Consider the following 26,186-nt stretch of genomic DNA (forward strand, 5'->3'; position numbering starts at 1 on the left):
GAGAGGTAATGGATATTTGTTTTTGACAGTTATGGCATTTAAACCACGGTAATGAATGCAAGGACGGAGGCCACTGTCCTTCTTCCCCACGAAAAAGAACCCTGCTCCCAGGGGTGAGGAAGAAGGATGGATCATGCCTGCATGTCGAGCTGTTTCTATGTACTCCTCCAGAGCCTGTCTTTCGGGTTTAGAGATGTGGAAGAGACGACTGTTGGGCAAGGTGGCTCCCGGGTACAGGTCGATTGCACAGTCATAAGGTCTATGAGGGGGGAGAGAGTCCTTGGCCAGGTGTTTGTTAAACACCTGTTGCAGGTCGTGGTAGTCCGGTGGGATGGAGGATAGGTCCAAGGGCTCTGGAGGGGTAGCAGGTGAAGAAGATGCGGGTTGTCCGGCGAGGAGGCAGGTTGATGCACAGTTCAGGCTCCACTGGGTAATGGTGCCGGTGGTCCAGTCCACAATGGGGTTGTGTTGGACCAGCCAGGATCGAACACCCAGCGGCACTGCAGCAAAAAACCCCGGCACTTGTCCACGCTGCCATCACACGTGTCTGGTTCTGGAATAGGTGGATCTCGGCGGGGACTGGCACAACACCAACCACAAGTGCTACTACTATGATTCCCTCTACCACAACCACAACTCCCACTACCACAGTCACAACACCAACTTCTATAAACACAGCTCCTAGTACTATGACAGTTCCCGCTACTATAGACACAGCTCCAACTTCTCTAACTACAGCCCACACAACCACAGCTCCTAGTACTATGACAGTTCCCGCTACTACAATCACAACTCCTGTTACTTCAACTATGCCTTCCTCTACCACAGCCACAACACCCACTACTACAATGATAACCCCTACTACTACAACCATAAATCCCACAACTACAACAATTACAGTTCCTACTAGTACATCTACAACTCCTACTACTACAACCACAACTCTCATTACCACAACCTCAACGCCCACTACTATAGCCACAGCTCCAACTTCTATAACCACATCTCCCACAACTACAACTACTAGTACTATGACATTTCCCACTACAATAAGCACAACTCCTACTATTACAACTTCAGCTCCCATTATAACAACCTCAGCTCCCACTACTGTAGCTACACCTCCAACTTCCATACCCACCTCTCCCACAACTAATACTACTACAACAATAACTCCTTCCTCAACTCCCACTACTATAGGCGCAGCTCCAACTTCTATAACTGCATCCACAACTCGTAGTACAATAATGACTCCCACTACAGTTACAACTCCCATAAAAACCACATCTCCCATTACTACTACAATTCCCTCTACCACAACAATTCCCACTACTACAGTGATGGCCCCCATTACCACAATCACAACATCCACTAAATCAACTCTCACTCCCACTATACCCCCAACCACTACTACAACCATAAATACTACAGCTCTTACTATTACAACTACAACTCCCACTACTGCAACTGTAATTCCCACTGACACAACTTTAACTACCACTAGTGTAGCCACAGATCCATGTTTTACAACCACATCTCCAACAACTACTACTACAATCACAACTCCTTCTATTTCTACTCTGACTTCCTCTACCACAACCACAATTCCCACTACTACAGTCATAACACCTACTATGACAACTGTAAATCTCATGATCAAAACAATGACAGCTCCTGCTATTACAACCCCAACTCCCATTATTACAACCATAAATCTTTCAACTCCTACTAGTACATCTACAAATCCCATTACTATAACCACAACTCCCACTACAATAATGACTCCCACAACTACAACTCCCATTACTGCAACTACACTTCACATTGCCACAACCTCAGCTGTAGCCACAGATCCATCTTTGATAACCGCATCCACAACTCCAACTATTACACCCACAACTCTGTCTACTACAAGCACAACTGACACAACTTCATTCACAACTACAACTCCCACTATTGAAATCACAACTCCTATGACTTCATTTACCACAGCTCCAACTACAGCTCCTGTTGCCACAAAATCAACTCCCACTACTATAGACACAGCTCTAACTTCTATAACCACATCCACAACTCGTAGTACTATAATGACTCCCACTACTACAGTTACAACTCCGACAAAAACCACAACTCCCATTACTACTACAATGACAACACCCACAACAACAACCACAAGTGCTACTACTATGATTCCCTCTACCACAACTACAACTCCCACTACCACAGTCACAACACCAACTTCTATAAACACAGCTCCTAGTACTATGACAGTTCCCGCTACTATAGACACAGCTCCAACTTCTCTAACTACAGCCCACACAACCACAGCTCCTAGTACTATGACAGTTCCCGCTACTACAATCACAACTCCTGTTACTTCAACTATGCCTTCCTCTACCACAGCCACAACACCCACTACTACAATGATAACCCCTACTACTACAACCATAAATCCCACAACTACAACAATTACAGTTCCTACTAGTACATCTACAACTCCTACTACTACAACCACAACTCTCATTACCACAACCTCAACGCCCACTACTATAGCCACAGCTCCAACTTCTATAACCACATCTCCCACAACTACAACTACTAGTACTATGACATTTCCCACTACAATAAGCACAACTCCTACTATTACAACTTCAGCTCCCATTATAACAACCTCAGCTCCCACTACTGTAGCTACACCTCCAACTTCCATACCCACCTCTCCCACAACTAATACTACTACAACAATAACTCCTACTGTTTCAAGCACAACTCTGACTTCTACAACTCCCACTACAATAACCAAAGCTCCCACAACTCCATCTACAACAAGCACAACTGCCATGACTTCAAGTACCACAAACACAGCATCCACTACAACAGCCACAATTGCAATTCCTATTACCACAAGTTCCACTACAACAAAAACTACCCCTACTATTACAACTATGACTCCCACTACTACAAACACAACTCCTACTACAATGACAACTCCCATTACCATAGCCACAACCCTAACTAATACAACCACAACTCCAACTACCACAACAACTCCCATTACTACAACTGCAACTACTACAACAACCTCAACAACTCCCAATATTACAGGCACAACAACTATCACAACCAAACATAGCACACCTACTGGAGGTCCCTGTATTGGAAAGAGCAATGGGGTTTACTCCAACCCCAGTGACTCAAATTCTTTTTACAACTGTGCCAATGGGGTAACCTACATCCAATACTGCCAAGCGGGTCTGATCTTTAACAAAAGCTGCAAATGCTGTGACTGGCTCACAGCTACTACAGTGACAACTCTCACAACCACAACTCCCACAACAATGACAGCTTCCACTACAACAACACCCACCACCACATCTTACACTACTACAACCACAACAATCAAAGCTGGAACACCTGCTGGAGGTCCCTGTATTGGATAGAGTGATGGGGTTTACACCAACCCTAATGACTCAAATTCTTTTTACAACTGTGCCAATGGGGTAACCTTCATCCAATACTGCCAAACTGATTTGATGTTTAAAGAAAATTGCAAATGCTGTGATTGGCCCCCAACAGTTGTACAATAATCATTTCCCTGTTCTCCAGTGGTTTTATTTCTTATTTTAAACAAAAGGGGACATTTTCAAAAGCTGTTATATGTGCAATTCCTACTTATTCCTTAGTAAGTATGTATGGGAAAAAATGCTTAGCAGTTATAATTTTTAGGCCTCATTAATCTGTGCCTAAATTTCAAAACGTCAATGCTAACATTTTCAAATTAATTTGTAATAACTCTCCACTGCTAATGAAACATCTGTCAATAAAATTTTTCTTGTATCTATCACTAAAATCTGAGAAAATGACCTGTATATTTAGTTGTTTTCCTACTGCTGAGAGTTAATTATATCTAAAAGGGTTGGGTATATATATCCTTATTATTTCTGCATGCTACTATTCAGTTTGATTTGCCTTATTTATATTGTTTTTACAAATACGCTACTATTGTATGGGTTTGTTTTTGTTGTTCTGTATTCAGCCATTGTATGATTAGATTTGTCTTTCTGGTACAGTTGTTTTATTTTGCATGTATTTAATATATTTTAGCCTTCCATTAATACATATTACTCAATTTATAAATCAGTAATAATAAAGTTATATATTGTATAAGGCAAAAGCCCACTGTTGACAATTTACAGACCTCCAAGTTCTCTGCAAATTTTGACAGTTTCACTGAGCTGTTTTCTGTCATCTCAACAGATTTTGATCCAAACCAAATTAGATTGTCTATAATGGTACACCTATACTGTATAAATGAACAGTGTTACAGTTTAGACTAAAAGAGTCATAAGCAGACTCTGGAGTAAAAGGAGAAATTTAATATTAAACAAAACACTATAATGCAAATAAACACAGACTTAAGGTATAACAGAAATACACAGCAATTGCTTGGAAGCTAAAGTAGTAACTACAACTGAGTGTGCAAAAACAACTCATAAAATCCCAAAGGTGCTACAAATGCAGGGGAAAAGTACAAAGTCCAGGAAGTAGTTAATAGAATGGGGAGACCAAAAAGATGGTGCAAAACCTTTTCAGTGGCAAGTTCAATGTAAAACAGGGCAATCACCGTTGTGAATCTTAATTTATTATGTAAATTATATCAATCAAAAATCAACTCAAGAGAAGTTATTCATAAAACATAATTAAAATTAAGACCACTGCTCTTACAGAACAAAATAACAGGAAAATCAAATGTGTAAATATCAGATCTCATCTAAATCTGTTAGTGAATGATTTGATAAGTGAACATCACATTGATTTATTGTTTGTACACTGAAACGTGGTTACAGCAGGAAGAATGTGTCAGCCTAAATGAATCCACTCCACCTAGTCACAGTAACTGTCACATACCTCGAAGCACAGGCCAGGGTGGAGGCGTGGCAGTGAGCCTATTAATCAACCCTACACATAAACATAGTTATAACTCATTTGAAAGCCTCACTCTGAGTCTCTCACACCCAAACTGGAAAACTCAAAAGCCTGTTCTGTTTGTTATTGTACACCGTCCACGTGCTCCTTATTCAGAGTTTTTGATGTGTCATCAAGTACAATGGCTTTAGAAACATTTGTAAGACCTCATTTATATTTAGACTGCTTCTCTCCCATAGATCTCTGTAAGTAAGTAGAGAGTAATAACAACAAGGTGGTATGGCGGTGTTTCTAACTGAGCTGGGCGTGTGTGCTGTTTGTGTGGTTGATTATAGCATTGTTTAAGGTCATGCTTTATGTGATGATACTGTTGTTTATTATGTCCAGTAATTGCTTTCTTTGTCAGTGAAGCTAACCTTTTGTTTGGGCGTGTTCGTGCTGGTTTAGTTTTAACCACCGTGTATTACTGTGCACATTTCTGGTGTGCAATAACACTCCACCTTATAATTTGGAAAATGTTTTGTGGACTGATTAAACTAAGGTTGAAGGGAACTGTGGCTGAAATTTAGCACCAGGAGAAAGCAGGTGTAAAATCTGCAGCACTGGTCTCAGCATGACAGGTAATAGTCATCTGAGATCTCTTCAAAGTTAACATTTTTGAGAAGGGAGAGGGTGTTTTGTTAGTCCCATCACTCACCAGAGAACTTTCAAGTCTAACCATACCTCAAATACTCAGTAAAATAAAGATGATTTGACTGGTAGAAGACTATGTGATTCCAGTGTTGAAATAAGTTTGATTTCTTCAACCATATCCAAGTCTGGTTGCTATTGACTTTCTTCTATGCCTTTTCTCAGTCCACACGTGCATAACAGCCTTCAGGCAGCAGATCTGAATTGGAGGTGTAATCAAATTAACACATCTGTGCTGTGCTCTTTTACATTATCAGTGTCAATAAATATGCCACTAAAAAAAAACTGCATATTTTGCACACCTGACGGTAATTTGCAACAGGTTTAGTAAATATCTCTCAAAGGCTAGATGATTAAAAGTTGTTGGGTTCTCTGTATTTGTGACTGTTAAACAGCTGGTGTCTAATCATTTACATGATAGTCAAGCTTGTGTTAACTGAAATAAGTTGTAGCTGAATGCCTCCTTATCTTTACAACAGACTGATAAACTTTGTTTTTCAATACAGCATAAACTACAGGGATATGATGATGTTATCTGTGTACAGGGTATTATGTTCATCATTTTAAAAAATGTAAACTATATCTAATGACAACAAGCACATGATTAAAAGTTTGTTGCATCGTTAAACAATGCCCGACTCCAGTTCAAATCACCTTTACAAATCAGGATTCATTTTACTGAGTGGTCAGTGATACTACAGCATTGTTTTAAAAACTACTGTAGAGTACCAGATTCATTATCCAAATTCATCAAAAAAGGTTGTTGGATTGCATTTTCTTTAATTGTTACTAGTGCTTTCCATTTCTTAGAGTTCATGGAGAGAGCTGTGAGGCTCTGGCAGCTTCTGAATGTCACTGTTTTGAATCAAACTGAAGTAAAATGCTACGAGGTCCTCGTAGTTCTTCTTAGAAATCCTTTCATTGATGCCATGGAATCTAAAAAAAATAACAAAAAATATATAATTTTTTTTGCTATGTTTAGGAAAATAAAATCCTTACATTCCTTCTTTCTGTTCTTGCATGATATTGGCTTTTTTATTTCAAACGCAGAGAGAAAAAGATTAGTTCTATACATAAAAATCTTATCACTATATTTCTTGAAAGGGAACTTTAAGTCTGAACAATGTAGCATTATAAGTTTGTAGTGCTGTCAAAATTGGCCAGAGGTTCGAATACTCATTCTAAAAACATTTTGCACATTGTCTGCAAGAGGGCAAACCAGTATGAGACTTAACTACTGTATATTCATTTCAGCATAAACACATCTTCAAGATCTACACACCTAAATGTTACAAAACAGTATATACAATGGACATTCAATGCTCAGAGAGCTGTTCCATGATAAACATGGAACAATAAATTCTTCTTTGACATAATCAATAATAATTAAACCACTAGTGCTGGAATGTTAAACTAACTGTAGCTTACTTACAAAACTTTATCTCGAGGTTTCACATTTTTGGCGTTTACTGTCCAAAGTCCAAAGCATCTGTAAACGGGGCTGTCCACACAAAGTGCCACTCTCTATGTGGCTGAAGTGGGTTTGGAACACTGCCATCATTAACATGTGGTTGTTGTTGAACTAGTCACTCCTTTCAGCTTGACCTACATTTTATTTTTAACTAAAGTTGTGTGACTCCTGTCCACCGTGCAGTGCATTCGGTGCAGGCTAACACAGAGACACAGGAGGCAGACAGCGACGCTAGTACTGCTTTATTCCACAATTGAATATTCATTTTCAGTTGAATATCTGATTTTACAAACATCCAATTACATAATCATATATTAAATATTTGTTGACAGCCCTACAAAACTGTGATGTAGACACGTGACCAGAGCAGAAAGCTCTCCTTTGTTCAAGAAGTTGCTTTGTTTGCCAGTTTTTACTGCACCAGCTGTTTATTATAAAGACTGCAGTAGACTTTGTTGCGTACATTTTTATTCAGTAGCAGATGTACTAGACTCTTACCTTTGAAGGTCGCCTGGTTTAAACCAGACAGGGCTGAAGCGATAAATATCACTGGTCAGGTCTTTGAAGTGTCGACTGTCTGTGTTCCCAATACAGATGCCTGCATATTTAAACATTATATCAAAACACTCAGTGAATACTTTGACCTACATAAGTTAACTTTTTATTCATTAAAAGCTATCTGGATTCTACCTGGAGCCACTGCAACAGTTGGAAACATGTCCAGCACTGTTTTCTTAATGATTTGAAATCCAAAGGACTTTTCATCAGCAGAGCTGACAGGCAGAGGGTCAAATCCATAAACGAGCTCTATTTTCACTCGCTGGTCCCCCACTGTAGACTGGATGAGGTCCAGGACCTAGATGAGACAGCACACATGTGTTTCATGCCAGAGTATTTATGATGAGACATATGGAAGAACTGAATTTCTGACTCTACCTCTTGTAATGAATGTGCAGGGTGAATTCGTAGATTTACATAAGCTTCAGCGAGGGAAGGGATGACATTCACCTACAAGGTGAAGAAGAATTTAGGGATTTTCTAAGAAGAACTGAATTTGCTTGTAGTCTGATTTACTGTGAATTACCTTAACACCTGCATTAAACATGGTGACAGCTGTGGTTGTCCTTACGAAAGCATTACTGTCTGGTTTTCTTTCCATTACTCTGCAACACAAAACATATTAATAGACTTATTCCAAAGGACACAGTCAGATGGAAACACGCTGAATAAATCTGATGGTGTAACTACCTGCCCAGGAGTGAGGAGAACAGCCACAAATTTGACATTATGAACTTCATTGGGAGCCTGAACTGAAGTCAAAGAATGAGTAACAACATGCAGAGATCTAACAAGCTATTCATACTTGTCCATTAGTCACGGACATGTAGGTGGTTCCCCTTACCTTATGGGCCAGGTGTTCAAAGGTTTCACGCTCAGGGCCGTAACCAAAAAACCTTGGCATGGGGTTGTCCTCTAGTCTGAGGAAACACAATGACACAGTCACTGTTTGATTTAGGCTTTTTGTATGTAGAGTGGTAAAAATGTATGTAGTAAAACATTTGGTACAGCGTGAACAGAGACTTAGCAGAATGCATTATACGCTCCTCTCACCTTTTAACTGCTGCAGCCAAGATCCCAATGCTGGTTTCACTGGGAGGCATTGAGGAGTGACCAGGCTTCACAGACACACTCAGCTTTACATTGGCCATACCCTTTTCACTTACCCCAATTCTGTAACATATGTTCACACATATACACCTCAGAATGTCAATCAATCATCTGCGCTATGCTATGATTGAAATTCTGTTTTAACATCTGGCTTGGCCAAATTGTTTCATTTTTATCAAGCAAAAGCTGCAAAGCAAACAGGCTGTGATGTTACATCCATGTATGACAGGTTCTCACAAAGCAGCAGGTCCTTCAAGACCACTGATGATTCCATCAAGTATAGCCAGGCCCTCATCCAGGACAAACGACAGCCTCACACCACGCTGCTTCAGAACATGCACTATGTTCACTGCTCCGTTGTGACCATGAATCTTTAAAAATAAATATTTAACTTAAAAATTCAAACATATTTTAATTCATCTGGAAAGTTAGATCTTTATGAATAGTTAAAGTACTTCTTCATCATGGCCAAGACCGATGTAAAATCCTCTGCGTGGTGCATAACCTTTTATCAGCAAATACTCCAGTGCCTGAAGTATTCCCTGGAAGAAATAAAGCATATCAGTGTTATCGCAAAAGTTAGTAAGTATGTAAGTTCATTCTGTTTAATGGCAAGATCACAGAAAATAACATTTGCTCTCTCACCATTACAGGACCCTTGTCGTCTAGGGTCCCTCTACCATAGATGAAGCCATCTATCTCCTGGGCAGAAAATGGTGGGGCCTCCCAACCATCTGACTCTGAGGCAGGTACAACATCAATGTGGGCCAGCAGAAGGTATGGCACCAGGTCAGGCTGTGATCCTGGCACCCAAAACAGGTGGCTGTAGTTGGCCACCAGTTCATGGTGAACCAGTGTTGAAGAGAAAACTGTTGGGAAGACTGACACAAGAAGAAGAGTGCAAGTTTAAAGGGGGACCTGCTGATTTTACACATTAGGATCAGTTCAGTATTCAGTGAAAATCACTGCTTAAAAGCATCTGATGGAGCTTGGGAATCTGTAAAAGTAACGTTGAAGATGCCATCAGTGTCATCTTTAACACAAAAGTTATATTAGAAACTGGAGATGTAAAGATTGAAATGTGCCCCAAACTTTAAGTAAGAACAATACTAATATGCTGGAGTATCCCTTTAGTTGTTCTTAACAGCAGTATCACATATATGTCATTTGTCAAGCAAAAATAAATATATCTAAATTAAATACTGTAAAACAATTATTTTCTGGTTCCAGCTTGCATGATAGGAGCTAAATTCTCACACATAAAAGAAGTAAAAATAAATAAATATCATTCTGTGCTATCAGCAAGTTCTCAGTTATGAGGGTTAAGCAAGAGGACACAGAAAAGCAGGACATTAATCAGTAACTAGATAGTTAATGTTAGGTCAGGTCTGTAACTGACTAGTAAACCATCTCTGTAAAAACATTTTATTACAAGTAAAAGTCCTGCATTCAAAATGTTACTTAAACAGAAGTTGACAGGTTGTGCTCTGCTTGCGCCTGGGCCACCATGGCATGGCGTGCAGAGGCGGAGATGTTCCTGGAGTCGCTCTGACCGGAGTCCCTAGACAAAGGCATAAAGGGTGAGCTCCTCCAGCATCAAACTGTCAGCGGTCAGGTACCCATGCTGAGCACAGAGGCGTAGGTTCCAGAACTAGAACTATATACAGCCAGCCCAAAGGGGCATTATGGGGGATCCCACCAGGTGCTTCTCCCCTCGGGCATTGTGGGGGAGTCTCAAGTGTCTCTCCAACCCCAGTGCTACCTTATATAAAGTATTAACATAAATACACTTAAAGTACAAAAAGTAAAAGTACTAATTCTGCAGAAAAGCATATTCTACATTAATGGATATCATATTATTGGATTATAATTACTGTGCACATCACATTTTTTTTCAGCTGGCAAAGGTGGAGCTAATTTTAACTACCTTATATGCTTATAATTAAGTGCTTTACATATTACTGGGAAGCCTGTGAATTAACCATCATGATCAATAAAGTCTTATGATTATACTGTACTTGTTTAAATCATCTCATTCTGAAAATAAAGTTATCAAATAAATGTAAGGAGTAAATAGTACACTTTTTTTCTCTGAAATGTAGTTAAGTTGAAGTATGAAGTAGCTGATAAAAATACTCAAAGTACAGATACTTGAGTAACGGTGCTTAGTTACTTTAGTTACTTTCCTCCACCGTGTGTGTCAAAGGCGCATCTTGTTCGTGTCCACCAGACAGACCTGTGACTAGCTTAGCCGGCTAACGTTATCCAAGTAAACACAGCGCCTCGTATCCTTTACAGCCAACGTACCCTTCCGGAGGAGCCTTTCGAAGTCCAGCAGCGCGGTCGTGTTGCTCTCAGTCGGTGAGAATGACACCGTGGGGATCCGGACAGCTTCTGCAGCAGGCCAACATAAAAACGCATGTTACTGGTGCCTACTCAACTATGTTCCACACGGGGTTTCGGTATCGAGTAACTACATTGGCTGCTGAGTAAAACACAACGTCAAGTGGCCTACTTTTAAAGTTTTCAAGAAGCTCCTTTCTCTGATGGTGGTCTATCACAAGCGAGATGTTATTCGTCTTTTCCCAGTGAGCGGTTTGAAGTCCGACATTTACATCCAGTGTAAAAGTCCTGATAGATGCGACAGTAAATAACAGAAGCGCTGCAACAAGGAAGCTACTAAATATAATCTTTAAAAGTTTAAACACTTTGAAATTCGCCCTCGAGTCAGTCATTGTTCCGGAAGGCTGCTCGCTCGTTCGCTGCGACAAGGCACTGAATTAGTTGGGGGTCGTTACATGAGCGCCATCTGCTGGCCTGAAAGCAAACAGCCACACCTACTGTCAATACGAAATAATCTTTATCTCTGCGCCAGTGTGGGCCAAGTTTCATTACCCTGTCACCCAGTTCAGTGATTTATTAACCAGTCCGTCGAAAGCACCAGTATAACTTGTAACCTATAATCTTCATGATATGTAGTAAATATGGATTTTGCTACATGAAAAGATCCCTGCTGACTTTTATATCTGAATGTTGTCTTTTTCACCTCAGTCGCCATCATCAGCTGCACAAAAACTATGAAGCAAAACATCCTTTATTGAAATATAGTTCAAATATTTAAAAATAAGACAAGTACAGCGACATCAATTCATTCAAAAGGCACCAACACATTACACAGTTTGAGTTGTTAAATAAAAAATTCTAAGTATTATTTTTACATTTGAGAACTTTTCAAACTTTAAAAGATTCAACTGTGTTTGTTTTAGCAATTGTTTAACTACAGTGATGAGCAATTTTAATAATGCATCCATAAGCAAAACATAAAAATAAAACTGGATTTGAGGTTTACTCCCCTACAGACACACAAAGTCAGCAAAGAAACTGCGTTCACATTGATACTGTGTTTGCTACAATGTCTCAGGTGGAATCAGAAGCCCCTCCTCACTCTCCAACCCCTGGTAAAGACCGTCTCATAAAGAAACAAATGGACCCAGTGAGTTGTCTTCAGCATAATCATAAATGAGGTACAAGAGGCACGCCACAATGAGGAAGACCACAATCTGTATGTGGATGGGCACAAGGTGGCGCTCCACCTCTCGTCTCTCAAGGGTTATGGGACTGGCAGGAGTTTCTGGGTATGCATACTGTACAGGTCTCCCTGCTGCACCCTTGATGGGCCTCCGACAAGTGGCACTGAAATAAAACCAGACATGCAGTATGTGCTGATAGCCCAGTGACAAACCGCCCACATTAGGTCTGTATGTGATAATATGAAAGTTGCCTTGTTATACTTCAAAAGCTGTTTAAAGTGTCTAATTTGTGCTCTAACAGTGTTCGTACAGCACTTACTAGATCCTAGTGGGTGTGATGTCATTGTCTGGTAACAGATCCTTGAATGTATCTTTCAAGGGCTCCTGGGGAAGATAGAAAAATAAGAAATTACTCACAAAAGCAACCAGAGAAAATTGAAAAAATGTGTCCGACAGTAGTGTCCCACAAAGACTGAAGCCTAGTGAGTCTGGCAGTAAACAAGGAAAAGGTCGATTATTAATCTAATGAGCAGTGATCTGATACATAGTGGTGAAATAATAGAGAGCAATTGTTAACTTTGTGTGTAATTTTCTGGCTTGGGTTATATACTGAAAAATGAAAGGAGTCAAAAAACTGTTCTTACAGACAGTGTACGCCCCCAATCAAGTGCTACAGGACAGAAAAATAGAAGCCAACAAGAAAATGTATGTGCCTTCATTGTCTGGTTGTAAGGGGAAGCCTTGGGAGTGTAGTACTCATCCACAACTGGCATGTCCAGCTAAAGAAAGGAGACGTAACATGTTATATGTTGTAGTCTGAATTTCCTCCTGCCTCCAGTGAACCTCTCCAACACCAACCACCACCAAAATCTGAGCTTAAAGTGTGACCGAACAATGTGAGCACTACTGACCCTGTCGGACTGTGGCCAGTGTTCCTGCACATTGCTCCCATTCACCTCTCCCTCAGTGTTGGAGCTAGTAGAGAGTGCCCTCTGACTCTCCATCTGTTGTTTGGGGTGAGAATGTATACTACCCAGTGATTACCAAACCCAAAACAAACATGTGGAATGTGGCCTTAAAGGTGTGTACAGCATTAACTTTCCTCCTCAACCATCTGAGTGATGCTGAAGGCCTGAGAGGAAACTGACTGAGATCCAGGTGGAACCTGCAAGGACTGGTATCATGTTAACAGCAACAGAACCATATCAGTCTTCATCCAATCTATACACCAGTGTACACCACTGTAAAACAAAAAACATCCCATTAGTGGCTTAAGAAGGGCTCACAATAAAGTTTCAAAATCTAAGCAAGGGATTCAGAGAATTAAAAACCAGAAGTAAAGTGACGTCAGACCAGCCTACCACTGATCCTACTCCTGAGCAGCGATCTACAGAGGATGATCTACTTATTCCTACAGGAATCCATGAGTTCTGAGACAGACTTCGCGCTGATGACTTTAACGCATTCCCCTTGGAATCAGGCTCCCTGTTTCTAGAAGCAGGAACATGCTAAACAAAAAGCACCGACCAAATCAAACACTGAAACAAGAAATATTTACCCTAAGAATTCAGTTCAAATTTGTGGAAGTGCTCTTAACATCGGTAATATTTACCAGTCTTGATGAAAGTAAAAAGCACTGTGGGTAAGTAAAATCACCATTCTGAAAAAAAAAGAAAAATAGCAACACTAACACTCAAAATCCAAGTCCTTATTCCACAGAAAGGACATTTACATACTGTAACCACTAAGTGGCACTGTTGGGGCGCTTTATTTCAAAACAGCTAATCATGGCAAAAAGGCATTAGGACCTATTAACCATCAGACAATACAATAAATACCATTCATTAACCAAATATGTAAAGAACGCCCTACGATGTTTTCACCTGGCTGTTCTCTTGCTCCTCCAACTGCTCAACTGTTTGGCTTTTTCCTTCAGAACCTGGGAAAGTCACAGAACAATAACACAGTGTATATAATTACGTGAAAATGTAGCTCTAGACAAAAAAACTAAAACATGTAAGGTCATACCTGACTCTGCGTCCTCGTCCTGTTCACTTTCCTCCTCTTCTTCACTATCCGAGTACAGAACACCTTTCTCCGCTCCATTAACTCGGTCGTGTCTGTCAGATTGAAGCAGTTTCCTGAGCTTTTTCTCATAGACAGCCCTGGTGGAGGCTAGCATCAAGAAATAATACTATAATAATTAGTTGTAATTTAATCATTTAGTTTTAATTAGTCTTCTGGACACTAAACACTAAATTGAACTAAGGATGATGGGAATCATATTTCTCAGTTGAAAATCAATTTAAAGACAGAATCAAGTGTAACCTCACCGAGTATGGGTCCAGCTTTAACCCCGTGTTCAAGTAATTTGGCCTTGAGGTCATCATCAGTCAAATCACGTGGGTCAGGTTCCTCTGCAACCACTGGATTCTCCACCTCATCATCACAAAACAAAATTAGCTACATTTACTAAATGCTTGCCAAGAGATGACAAACTCTCCAGCTTAGTTCCCAGGTGTGGGACATACAGTATAAAAAATATTAAGAAAAACCTTTGTGATGCCAAATCAACCACCACAGGATTAAAGAAAAACAAATTTGAGTGTCCATCATCAAATACTGGCTTACCAGATATTATTATACGCACGTGTGCTGCAGTATGCACCAATTCTGCCCGTTTCAACACCGTCATAAAATGTTGTGTTTCTGATATCACTTACATTCACAGGGAATCTCCAAGTCAGTTTTTACCACACCAGTCCTAGCTTCATGTGACTGTATGTATAAACTGTTCCGAAACTTAAATTCAGAAATAACAAGAAGAAATGACAAAAACATCAGGGGGAAAAAGTCCCAAGTTTATTACAGCACAGGATGCACCAGCTTGTTTTGCCTGTGATCAGAAAAAAAGATATTCAATTTGTTAACATAAAACTGGGGACTGGGGATAAAACCTGAAACGTTCACTTGACAGTGTAGTTGATTTCATAGTAGGAACTCTGCCCACCCAGACAACTCAGCCTATCCCACAGCACAGAAACAACTTACAGACTTCAAATGCTAGGCTCCTCCTGGCGCATATAACTGAGTACGACAGGTGTGGCAAGCACATGTACACGACCATATGGCAGCTGCCAACTACAGAAACGTTTCATGTAAATCTATACCTATACCAACTACAGTATACAGCTGCTGGCTTAGTGGTCAAGGACCTCAAGTGTGGCACAGAAAGCTGAGGACAGTTTGGTAACAGTGACCCACATTTGCTGCTCCTCCCATCCACAGTATTTCTGAAGTACTTATACTGCACTTGAGTATTAGAATATACTCTACTGCATTTTAGAGATAAGTATACTTACTAGTCCACTACAGTTATGTGGCAGTTTTAGTTACTAGTCACTTTTCAGATTATGACTAGATAAAAAAAAACAACTTATTATTCAAACATCTTAGAAAACACATTGGTAAAGACTGCTCACATTGGTTCCCAACCATTTTGCGGCCTGTGCCTTATCATATTTCAGACACTTGTTAACACTTCTGCATTTTCTTTCCAAATGTTTCACTGTCCAACATTTCCCATGAAACTGAAAAAGGTTTTGAGTCAGTTTCCCCCCCCCCTCTCCCATTAATAATCTCAGGATTCTGGGTTTTTCTTGTGGCCTTTTGTAAAACCCTGATCCAAAGGTTGAAAACCACTTAGGTAGGCTGCACCTCAAGCAGTTGCTACAGTTGAAATGCTGCTTATGCACTCATACATGTTTTTATAAGATCTAATAAAAACCAAATCAATTTGACAGATATGAAGTAGCTTAGACTCAGTACAAAGTAGATTTGTACTAGGTCTTGGTAGTTTAAGTAAAATGAGTACTTCCCCCACATCTGTGTAATGGTGACAATTTAATCTAATTAGTCTTTTCTCAGTAGGAAAACGCTTTTCTGTCACTATCGGTCTTTCAACAACACCATCCTATCAAAAGCAAGTTGTGATTAAGAGCAGAACCTGTTTACTACACAAAAGTTGTTGTTGTTGTTTTAATATTCAGGTGCAAAACGCCCAAAACTTGATCAACTCACTGTCACATCTTGCACCAAATCCTCCTCGTCGCTGGAAAAATCGCTTCTTTGATCGATGTGTTTTAAGTACAACTCCACATAAACCTCCTTTTTGCTCTTAGCAGGTGGCAGCGCGACGTTGTGCGCAACTAAATCTGACTTCAGTCTAGATTTGGAGAAATAAGCGGGGTGTTGTACTAACAGCGGCATGTCACGACCCGATTATTAAAACTAGTTCAACTTCAGCTTGTATATCTGTAGAAAAACGTCTTTGGGACCAGGTGAATCCGGAGCAGCTACTCGGAGAAACCTTGTGCCTGTGGCCCGTCGGTGGTCTGAGCTGAGAACAGCTGCATTTGATGATTTGATTGACAGCAGGTAGGCCAGCTGTTCTACGCACCGCACGCAAACAGTGTGTTATTTAGATGGAACGCAAGACATTTGAATTAATTATGATAAACTTTCAAATAAAACCAACCAACAAACAAAAAAACTTCAGCTTGGCTTTAGTTCTTTATTTGATTTGGCTTTTGGTTCAATATGAATTAACTGCTAGCAAGTTAGCTAGCTAGAATGGAAGCTAAATTTGTTTTACTCTTTTTGATGAATTGATAAAGAAATCAGAAATTCTTTTTTTGCATCACCATTTTCTTGTGCCGTTGCGCGCCTGTTTGCAACAAGTGTGTAAGGTTTGAAATCCAAGATCTTCTATTAACCACTTACCAAGATCAGAATATGAACACGGCCAATAAAGCATTGATTGGTTATTCATTTATTATTTTTATGTTTTAAATTGATAGCTGTCTGTGATAGATGGCGTCCTGTCCAGGGTGGACCCCGCCTCTCGTCCGGTGTCAGCTGGGATCGGCTCCAGCCTTCCTCTACAATCCTCCAGGGGGCGCTGCAGCACTGTCCGTGCCCCTAATTCCCGTGGCCTTGCTTGCATCTAGTGAAAATCACTAAAGTATCAGGGGGAAGACACAAGGAGAGGAAGAAGTGTCAAAGTTCCTTGTCCGCCAGACATCTCCAGAGGCTGTGTTCCATAGTCCAGTTGCCCTAAATAGACACATTTCAATAATTAAATGTTCTTTTATTTAGAAGATTCTATTTGTAATCTCAAATGTGTTTGCACGACTGAAATTCTTTCATAACACTCCCACCCCCCAGGCATCCCTTATTGTCATTTCTGGAAGTTGGCAACCCTAATAAACTGTGTCATAAATTAACAAACTCTCCTAATCTGCTGAATAAGTTGAGTTAATATAACTATCATCTGACATCTAATTTGACCAGCATTTATTGCCTTAAATATTTTAGATAAACTACTATACAGTGAAAGTAGAACCAGCATACTATTCAGAGGAGCACACTATCTTCACACAATAGCCTATTCACACAAGACACACTATATTCATTCAGTCATTTTTGTGTGTGTGCCTTCCTAGTTGTCGTCTTCTCTTCCAGGATGACAGTACCCCCATCCACAGGGCATGAGGGGTCATTGGTTTGAGTATGAAAATGTGAGTCATATACCACGGCCTTCACAGTCACCAGATCTCAACCCAGTTGAACCCATGGTGAGATGTTGGAACAATGTGTTAGACAGCACCTCCACCACCATCACCAAATAAGGGAATATCTTTTTGAAGAATGTTGCTCATCTCTCCAGTAGAATTCAGAGACATGGAGAGTCAATGCCAAGATGCACTGAAGCTGTTCTGGTGGCATATGGTGGCTCAACACCTTACTGAGACACTTTATGTTGGATTGTCCCTTAATTGTTCACTCATCTTTATGTATCTGGTGTAGCCTACAATGCTTAAAGGGTCTAGGGAAATGAAGCGGATCATCTCTCACAAGTTGAGACAAACCGGATGACCTGGAAAATTCCCAAAGTCAAACGTGCCTGAGGTGACGTTGTGATTTGACATAGGAAAACAGGATTTCTGCAGGTCTTGAAAAGTCTTTAAATTAAAAGCACTGAAAAAAGTACTGATTTACAATTGTCTTAAATGTTTTTTCTACTATAACTTGCCATAGTAAATAATCCTAGTTATAAAATGTTTTTATTTATGATCCTAAAAGCTGGCTGGAAAGTCCCTAGTGCTATATTCCAGACCTCAGCCCTAATGTAAAATTCATAACTTTACATTACAACATAAATAAATTAATTTGTTATATATTATTTAATTTGGTAATCCATCCATCCTTTCAATGATCCATTTCTGCTGCTCATTCAGAAACCCTGGAAATCCACAGGTACAGTAACAATGGCTCCAATCTATTCAAATGGCCCAGTGCAACAATGAGCATGCACAATGTTAGGACCCTCAAACAGAATCTGTTAATCGCAATTCAGCAATTAATAGTGTTATTTAGACCTGAGTTTTTCTTATAGTGACATGTCAAAAGGCCTCTGGTGAAAAAAGTCTGTTGGAAACCCTACATATGAAAGGTAGTTCACACAGTTCGCTTTTAAAGCAGCTATATCTGATATTTTACAATAACAGTGTATCAAATGATGTGAACACAGTGTCACAATTAGAAGGGCATTACTTATAGTGATGAACCTGCAGAGAATTATGATCAGAATCTGCAGCTCCACAGAGCTTTATAGTGGTTGTAAGCTCACTGTTTATTTGTCCGGCCCATACTGTAAATTTACTGTTTCATTCTCACTGCTTTCATAGAGTTGTTTTTGGCCATCATGGGCAGTTGTTTTCAGAGAAACTGTGCACTACCTTCTCTGCATGAAACATACAGATATACATTGCAACTAGCTGATAAACATAGTGCAGTATTAAGCTGTTAAAGATCTATATATAGTCACTTCATCAAATATTCAGACCCCATTAGGTCATTTTTGTTCATTGATACACTCAGCAGTTAATGAAAACATGCTTTTCCTTTATGTACAAAGTCCAATCAATTCAGTTTGCCACAGGTGGACTCCATATGAGTTCTGGAGACATCTCCAGGACAATGCTTCCAGATACACCTGGCCATAGTTTGGAGTGTCACAGCTAAGTGTGTGAATTCTTTGTACATGGGCAATTATAGTTTTTGAGTTGAAATTCTATTTAAAATGAAATTATATTTGACAGACAACCAGAACCACTGCTTCCCCCAAGTGGCCAAATGAACCATTATTGCAGGTCTCATAGCTCATAGCTTCAGCCATGCTATACCTGTGACCTCCAGGTTTGACCTAGGCTTCTGTTAATTTTGGTGGCATGGTAGTGGAAGAAGTGGTACAGTAAGTAGTTCCTTCTATAACACCTGTTAATGGATACAAAACAAAACACAAGTTCAAGTGATGTAGGCAGTTAAATGTGCCACTGAGAACTTCTTCCCACCTGCAGCAGGCATCTGTTCCAACAAGCACACTGGGCTCAATTTTCCTGTCGACGCAAAGCAAACGCTCTTTCTGATAGAGCCTCCTCAGATCAGCCATTGTTGCATCAGTGACATCGACCAAAGTCAGGATTCCTGTGGTGCTCTTAAAGGGGATGAGAGGAGCTGGAGAGGAGCTTGATTGGCCATTACAAAAGCCACCCCTGACTCCAGCTCATAATGCATTCCTCCCTCTAATAATGCATTTAGTTTCTCTTCCACATTGTGCCCGGCTGTGCCCAACATGCACCAATGCCAATGGTCACCAAAATTGCAAAATATTGTTGAATCCTTCCATATACGCTTTTGTTGGAGTTTAGACTTGCGTTTGTCTCTATGCCCCATTTCAGGAAAATAGAGTCCATACTTCAGCAATAATTCTAATAAATCGTCAAGACACACATCAGTAAACCTGCTTGTTGGAACAGGCATTTAGTGCTTTCAAAGACCTTATCGGCATGAAATGAGTGAAATCATCTGGTTGACTTTGGGTCATGGTTACTTAAAGTATACCAGGGGTCTCTCTCAAAAAACATGGTTACTGAACCCTACAAATAAAATAACCATAACAGGGGCAGTTCTTGGAACAAACAACCCCTTCCCATTTTACCTTAGGTGATGCAAAAACAGAAGAAAAATACAAATATTAAATGCAACAGCATAAGATGTTCCCACAGGATTGTATTACTTGAATACCATGCCAGTCAGTGAAACAATCAGTGAAGAATAGATCAATTGTTTTGTTTGTTTTTGTTCACAAATTGGAGAAAACAAAAGCCAAAACATATTTAGCTACAGGACAACTTTGTTATCTTGTTGTGCTGTGGATGCAAACATGAAATGACACGACAGCAGGTGTTTACATCACATTGCTGAGACATTTGAGTTTGACTTGAACTGACTTGTTTGCCTGCTGTGCTGTTTACTGTTGTGAACTGTATCATTTTTAGTGTGGATCAACACATTGTGATGTGAGAAAAATGTCTATTTTCAGTGAGGATTTGAGGGATGATAGCATTAAAACTGGATGATCAGGATCCATAATTTGCGAATACAGTATATAACTTACTTTGAATATCTTTTTCTTTTTTTTGTGACACATTTTGCCACTGAACTGTGAAGGGCCACCTTTTCACATTAATGCATGGTGTTGGCCAGTAGCTTTTGCCAGTGATTTGGAGCAGAAAAGGTAAGGGAACTGCTACTAAAGTATTCTAAACACAGTAGATTTAACATTAAAGCACAGTAGATTTAGATTTAGCACAGTACATTAAGACACTGACAGAATGTATCTATACAAAAAGATTTACACATAATATAAAGAGTTTTGAATCAAAGTCATTTGAGATTTGACTTGCTCATATTTGATATGCACAAAGAAACAACATTTTCAAGTTTTGTGTCAGAAGATATTCAATAAAGAGTTGTCGCAGTCAGAAGGAGGAATGCTCTTGGAAATCCTTTTGAAAGTTCTACTTAACGGGCTGGGGGGGGGGGGAGGGGAGGGGGGGGGGGGAGGGTATGGAGCCACACTTGAAGGGCTGTATGCAAGTGGCTCAGGTGACTAAGGTGCACACTGCGTACACATGAAAATGCACTTTTAACTTTGGCATCTGTGCTGTATGGCATCCTGTTATGGCATCCATGAAAAATTAGCAACAATAACATTAAAATAAATAAAATATATCATTAAACAACCTGCTCTAGCATTTTTCAGATTGGCATAAGCTAAATCCAGAAGACCAGTCAAAAGCTGGATGTTGTGATGTTTCAAAGTGTTTATGATGAAAAACTGCAGCCAAATACAGCTTGCCTCAAGGAAGTGTTCCTGAGGGTGATGTAAAACAATCATTTTTTACCTTTGAGGATTATTATTTTTCTATAAAGAAAAACATCTGTAGCATAATATGCTTTTTATATTCTTAGTGTCCACACACTGCTGTCAAGTCGTCACTGTAAAAGTCTTTTTTTATTACCCTACTGTTATAACCATTGAAATGCTGCCTAGGTAACAGGCAGCAAGAAACGTTGAGTTTTGCAAATGGACTACAACATAATCTTGGTGATTAACTCTTCAAGCACTAACCCTACAGAATCATGCTACCCCAATATTTTAGAAAACATAAAATCATTGACAGGGCCATTGTATCCACAGCTGTAACGTAGGTCTAACTTCCCTATTCAGGAATAAGCAGTATAGATAATGGATGGATGGATAACACTGATGGAACTAGACAGGTGTCATTTCCTAGGGAAACGGTTTGAAAACATTTAATGGTCATCACAAGAGAACAAAGAGTGATTGGCAGGGTGGGCTAAACAACTCCTGAACTTAAATAACAGGCGGCATACAATATCCCACCATCATTAAATTAAACACATCCCAGACTAGGTAGAGTTGAGACTTCCACCGTGAACTGTCCAGTAGACACTCAAGCTCTAAGCTGTTGGTGGAAGTTGTAGAATGGCTGACAGCAGCAGGAAAAGAGTGGTTACATTTCTTTGACCATCTGCTAAGTCACAACTTTTAAGAAAGGCAGCCATTTGTTTATTTGATGTTAGCTCTAACTTAACATCTTTCTAATTACCCCAAAGCTCCAAACGGATGACAAGGAAAGATGCATGCTGTTGATTCTGTAGGATTACAGTGTGTCATTACATAAGATTTTGGATGCTAAACTACATTACAGTACATTAATAACTCCAAATGACGATTATATTTTGGTTACATTCTGTTGTACACTGGTTTTGTTAGGGTGGGCTGAAATAATAGAGCATCAAAATAAGAACAGTTTAGAGTTAAGATTATGTGAAAAAAACAAAGGTTGATTTTCCATGTTGTATCCAATGGCTTTAAACCCTACATGACATGTTAGAAAGAATTCACATAGGAATAGAAAGCCATAAGACACAAGTGTGGTTTGATTTGGAAGACATGAATCCAAAGTCAGTAACCCAGAAACATGAGAAATCATGCAGTTAGAGCTGAAAGCTTGGAAACAGACAAACAAACAACAACAGGCAGGTTGTAGACAGCACTTATAACTCATATCCACATGAATAATTAACCAAAGAAACTGTAAGTATTCATCTGAGGCCTGGGGGTGTCACAGCACAAACTCAAAATACTGCATTGACCCCTAACTGCTATTTAAATCTTGCAGCGATATGCTGTGAGTTATTCAGGTCCTTAGTAAAAGGTGCAGTTTTAATCAAAATGATTTTGTTTCTGAATTCAAAACAGATTAACCTTTTTGTGTATTCTGTAGTAATGCTGTGCATGACTTCCACAAGCACAAATGAGATCATTACCTCAGCATTTTTATTCAGCTACTGGGCACAGAATGCTTTGTGGTTTTTATTAATTTTCAAAATATTTGCTAGGATATAAAGTTAACATCTATATGCAGTAGTCCGTGTGCCTCTTTAAATCAAAGACATCACAGCGATGAGTCGAGCATCATTAGTTTATTCATACTAACCTCAAAGTAGTCAAATAAAATGGTCACTTGAATTTATTCTGAATGTTTCCACACACTGGCCTGAACTGACTTTTTACCACTGTTTTAAACACTAGACTTTGCGTTGCGTTGATGCTTTGGACCATTTCCAACCCCTCAGTGAGTAGAGACTCAGCACTCGAGCTACAAGGCTGAATCTGCTCACCCAGATGTCTGCTCAGAAATCAGTAGCCTTTATAAAAACATGAAAAAATCTTGTGGACAGAGAGGAAACGGGCCACTTTGGAGGACAGAGGAGGCATTTGTTGACATTGTATCAAGTGCAGCGTTGAGGTATTTGAGGCACAGAGGGGCCAGGTATTTATCAGTCAGTGTTTCTTGTGCTTTTGCTCTCTCCAACTCAAACAACAAAAGCCCCATTGAGACTGCCTCCCTTTTTTCTCTGAACAAGCACACAAAGCTTCCTGTACTAGACTGCAACTCTCCAGTGCTGAGAAAACCACTTACAGTCATCTTTTTATGCACCTGTTTCAAGTCATTCTTGCAGTTCGAGGAAGTTAAAACACTTTGTTACCTAGTTTCACATCTTTCCTCATTCCTTTGCTACATTTAACTTTTTTGTTCTGTCACATATTTGCAACATATTCTGACTCCAATCATAAGACACCCTAACTGAAAGAGAAAGAAACAAGGTGAAGTGGTGAGGAGATCGTCAGCCCAACCAAACATCAGACTGGTGACACATGTAGATTCATATCTCATTGGCCTTATGTGTGGTGGATATGACCCTTGACGGAAAACTTTACCTGCTAATTAAAGACTAGGTGTTTACTCAATCAGCCTTTTCCAGGTTTGAAAAAGACCACTCACACAGAGCTCCATGAAGCCTGTACCCGTGCATGTCTATGCATAAATTAGCAAAGCCCCCGTGTCAGTCTGTCCAGATAAGAAGGTGAACCTCAGCCACAGGGAGGATAAGCTTTAATCCCTAAACATCATACATAGTCAAGTTCCTGTCTGCCAAATGTTTTAATGGCTTTTGATTATACTATCTTTGAATACATTCCATCTTCTTTTGACAGAAGAGTATGAGCCATGTGTTGTCTGTAAGAAACTGTAGATACAAAGCTATTTCAATATTGCAAATGACCCACAAGATACATACAAAGGGGTGGCACCTGATTTCTTGTCCTACGCAGTACTCGCTTTTCATACATTAAAACACAGATTCCACCTCCCGCTGGCAGACTAGACAACCCAAACACACTGAAACACTGCATACAACACATGAAAGCTTCAGAGCATCGTTGAAGCTGCTTTTTATCCTCTGTCAGTCTTGATGAAAACAAACTGTTATTTTAACCAAGATACTTTACACTTCCAAAAGTAACAGTGACATTTAGTGCTAGATGCATTGTTATGCTATAAATCAGACTCTTACCTTCTTCTCCCTCTCCTGTGTCCCTCGCTGGAACGACTATGGCATCCCCTCAGCCTAATACTGTATGGAGAGACAATGGGTAGTGGGGGGGAGGAGGAGTTACTGTGTGAGCAGGAGTGAGACTGGGGAGACAGAGAGAGTAAAAGCAGAGTGAAAACTGGGAGAGAGAGAAAGCATAAGAGGGAGAAAGGGGGCTCAAAGAGAGATCATTTGCTGCCAATACTCACAAACCACGAATCTGACAAAACGTTACATGAATGGCAATTCCAGAGCCCCCCTCCCCCTCTCCCCCTCACAGATGTGATGTCAGAAGCAGCAACCAGAAATCCCTCTTCACGTGGGAAATGTAAGGAAAAACAAGAGGCTGTGAGAGAATGGGTTCTGGTTTTAAACAAGTCCCTTTCTTTGGCTTTCTTTGAGTGAGTTCTTAAGATTCTGAGCTGGCAGAGTGCCCGTGGGTCCTGCATGGAAATGGATAAAAGAGGGGCTGAGGATGGGGAGCTGCCTATTGTGTATGTTCCCTTCCTTTCAGTCCTGGCACCCTAGTTGATCTTTACAGCCAGTTGCTGAATATTCCACTCACTTATCCTGTATATCCTGTTGTATACCGCAGCTCACATTTTTATCATTTCCATCTGAATTGATGTTCATGTGTTCCCCGAGCCATGGTCAGATCATGCTACACACAGAGTATAGACAGTTTGGGTGTAAAGTTTAAAGCAGAAACCCAGGTCAGAAAACAATCAAATGGGCGATGGCTTCAAGACAGCGCTGATCTGAAGATCCCGGTGTCTTTACTGGCTGTTAGTCTTTGTTTGGGCATCATTTTTCCCTTCTTTGTCCTTCCAACAGTCCATCACTAGTAGAGGGGGAATGCTATTTTCCCTGGCAAGTCAGGATGAAGACAGCAGGTGTTGTTACCCCTCTCTGAGCTACATTCACTCATGGCTTTCTCCCCCTCCACCCGTTTCCTCCAGTAATAGACCCTCCTCCCCCTGTCTGCATGTGTTTTGGGGGGGGTTAGATAGTGAGAATGAGGTACTGTATAATGAAGCACAAGAAACAGTTTCCCGAAGGTGTTAATGAGTGACGTCACTTTGGTCTGGTCAGAATGACTAATGAGCTGTGTGACACAGAGGCAGGCGATGGTGCAAAGGATTAATGCAACTGGAAACCTTGTCAGTCACCACTGTGCTTCTCACCACTGTTTGTGCTGCATCGGTGCAGCAAGAGAAGCCCTGTTTTCACTCACAGTCTGCTTCTTCTCCTTCCCCACACACCCTTCCCTACCCTCTCTCTGTCTTCCTCTTGCTTACCCTCAAATAGACACAGAGGCTCGGTTCATTACTATTCACCAGGTTTCACTGAGACACGCATCATTGCTCTGCTCTCTATAACTGTGTCTGGAGAGGCAAGAGAGGGGAGGACAGGGAGGAGGGGAAGAAGGGAAAAAGCAAGACACATCTTATGATAGAAAAAAATTAATCACTTTTGTGTTTTCTGTGTCCAGATTTGTGTACAAACATATATTACCGGCTGCATGTGTG

General features: G+C 40.2%; 4 protein-coding genes across 6 annotated transcripts; 2 read left to right on the plus strand and 2 right to left on the minus strand.

Annotated features, from left to right (window-relative positions):
• Positions 1–437: 437 nt before the first annotated feature.
• Positions 438–1,248, plus strand: LOC109966743 (integumentary mucin C.1-like; the record flags this gene model as incomplete). The annotated part of the gene is made up of 2 exons (XM_020611853.1): positions 438–1,200; positions 1,241–1,248. Coding segments are annotated over 2 exons (771 nt in total), but the record flags the coding sequence as incomplete, so codon positions are not given.
• On the plus strand, positions 1,202–3,645 carry LOC109966706 (mucin-2-like). Its single transcript, XM_020611780.1, has one exon. The coding sequence runs from the start codon at positions 1,248–1,250 to the stop codon at positions 3,438–3,440; it is 2,193 nt and encodes a 730-aa protein (XP_020467436.1). The 5' UTR covers positions 1,202–1,247; the 3' UTR covers positions 3,441–3,645.
• Positions 3,646–6,266: 2,621 nt separating this feature from the next.
• Positions 6,267–11,560, minus strand: LOC109966789 (N-fatty-acyl-amino acid synthase/hydrolase PM20D1.2). The gene is made up of 13 exons (XM_020611938.1): positions 11,271–11,560; positions 11,063–11,149; positions 9,401–9,636; positions 9,211–9,297; positions 8,993–9,126; positions 8,699–8,818; positions 8,490–8,565; positions 8,336–8,397; positions 8,172–8,250; positions 8,024–8,095; positions 7,778–7,943; positions 7,586–7,685; positions 6,267–6,552 (listed from the first exon to the last, which is right to left on the minus strand). Exons 1-13 carry the CDS (start codon positions 11,488–11,490, stop codon positions 6,423–6,425), a joined length of 1,569 nt encoding a protein of 522 aa, XP_020467594.1. The 5' UTR covers positions 11,491–11,560; the 3' UTR covers positions 6,267–6,422.
• A 294-nt stretch (positions 11,561–11,854) lies between these two features.
• On the minus strand, positions 11,855–17,149 carry lemd1 (LEM domain containing 1). 3 transcript variants are annotated; one of them, XM_020611886.1, is made up of 11 exons: positions 16,366–17,149; positions 14,619–14,724; positions 14,314–14,460; positions 14,169–14,224; positions 13,898–13,945; positions 13,647–13,793; positions 13,388–13,459; positions 13,197–13,289; positions 12,999–13,064; positions 12,605–12,669; positions 11,858–12,448 (listed from the first exon to the last, which is right to left on the minus strand). In XM_020611886.1, the coding sequence occupies exons 1-11, from the start codon at positions 16,552–16,554 to the stop codon at positions 12,226–12,228; spliced, it is 1,212 nt and encodes a 403-aa protein (XP_020467542.1). In that variant the 5' UTR covers positions 16,555–17,149; the 3' UTR covers positions 11,858–12,225. The 3 variants fall into 3 exon arrangements, with proteins under 3 accessions (XP_020467544.1, XP_020467542.1, XP_020467543.1); XM_020611887.1 differs by having other exon boundaries at positions 11,859–12,448; positions 13,388–13,450; XM_020611888.1 differs by lacking the exons at positions 13,197–13,289; positions 13,388–13,459 and having other exon boundaries at positions 11,855–12,448.
• Between the last annotated feature and the right edge of the window lie 9,037 nt (positions 17,150–26,186).

The sequence above is a fragment of the Monopterus albus genome, unplaced genomic scaffold, assembly GCF_001952655.1.
Source record: "Monopterus albus unplaced genomic scaffold, M_albus_1.0 scaffold118.1, whole genome shotgun sequence".
Classification (NCBI taxonomy): domain Eukaryota; kingdom Metazoa; phylum Chordata; class Actinopteri; order Synbranchiformes; family Synbranchidae; genus Monopterus; species Monopterus albus.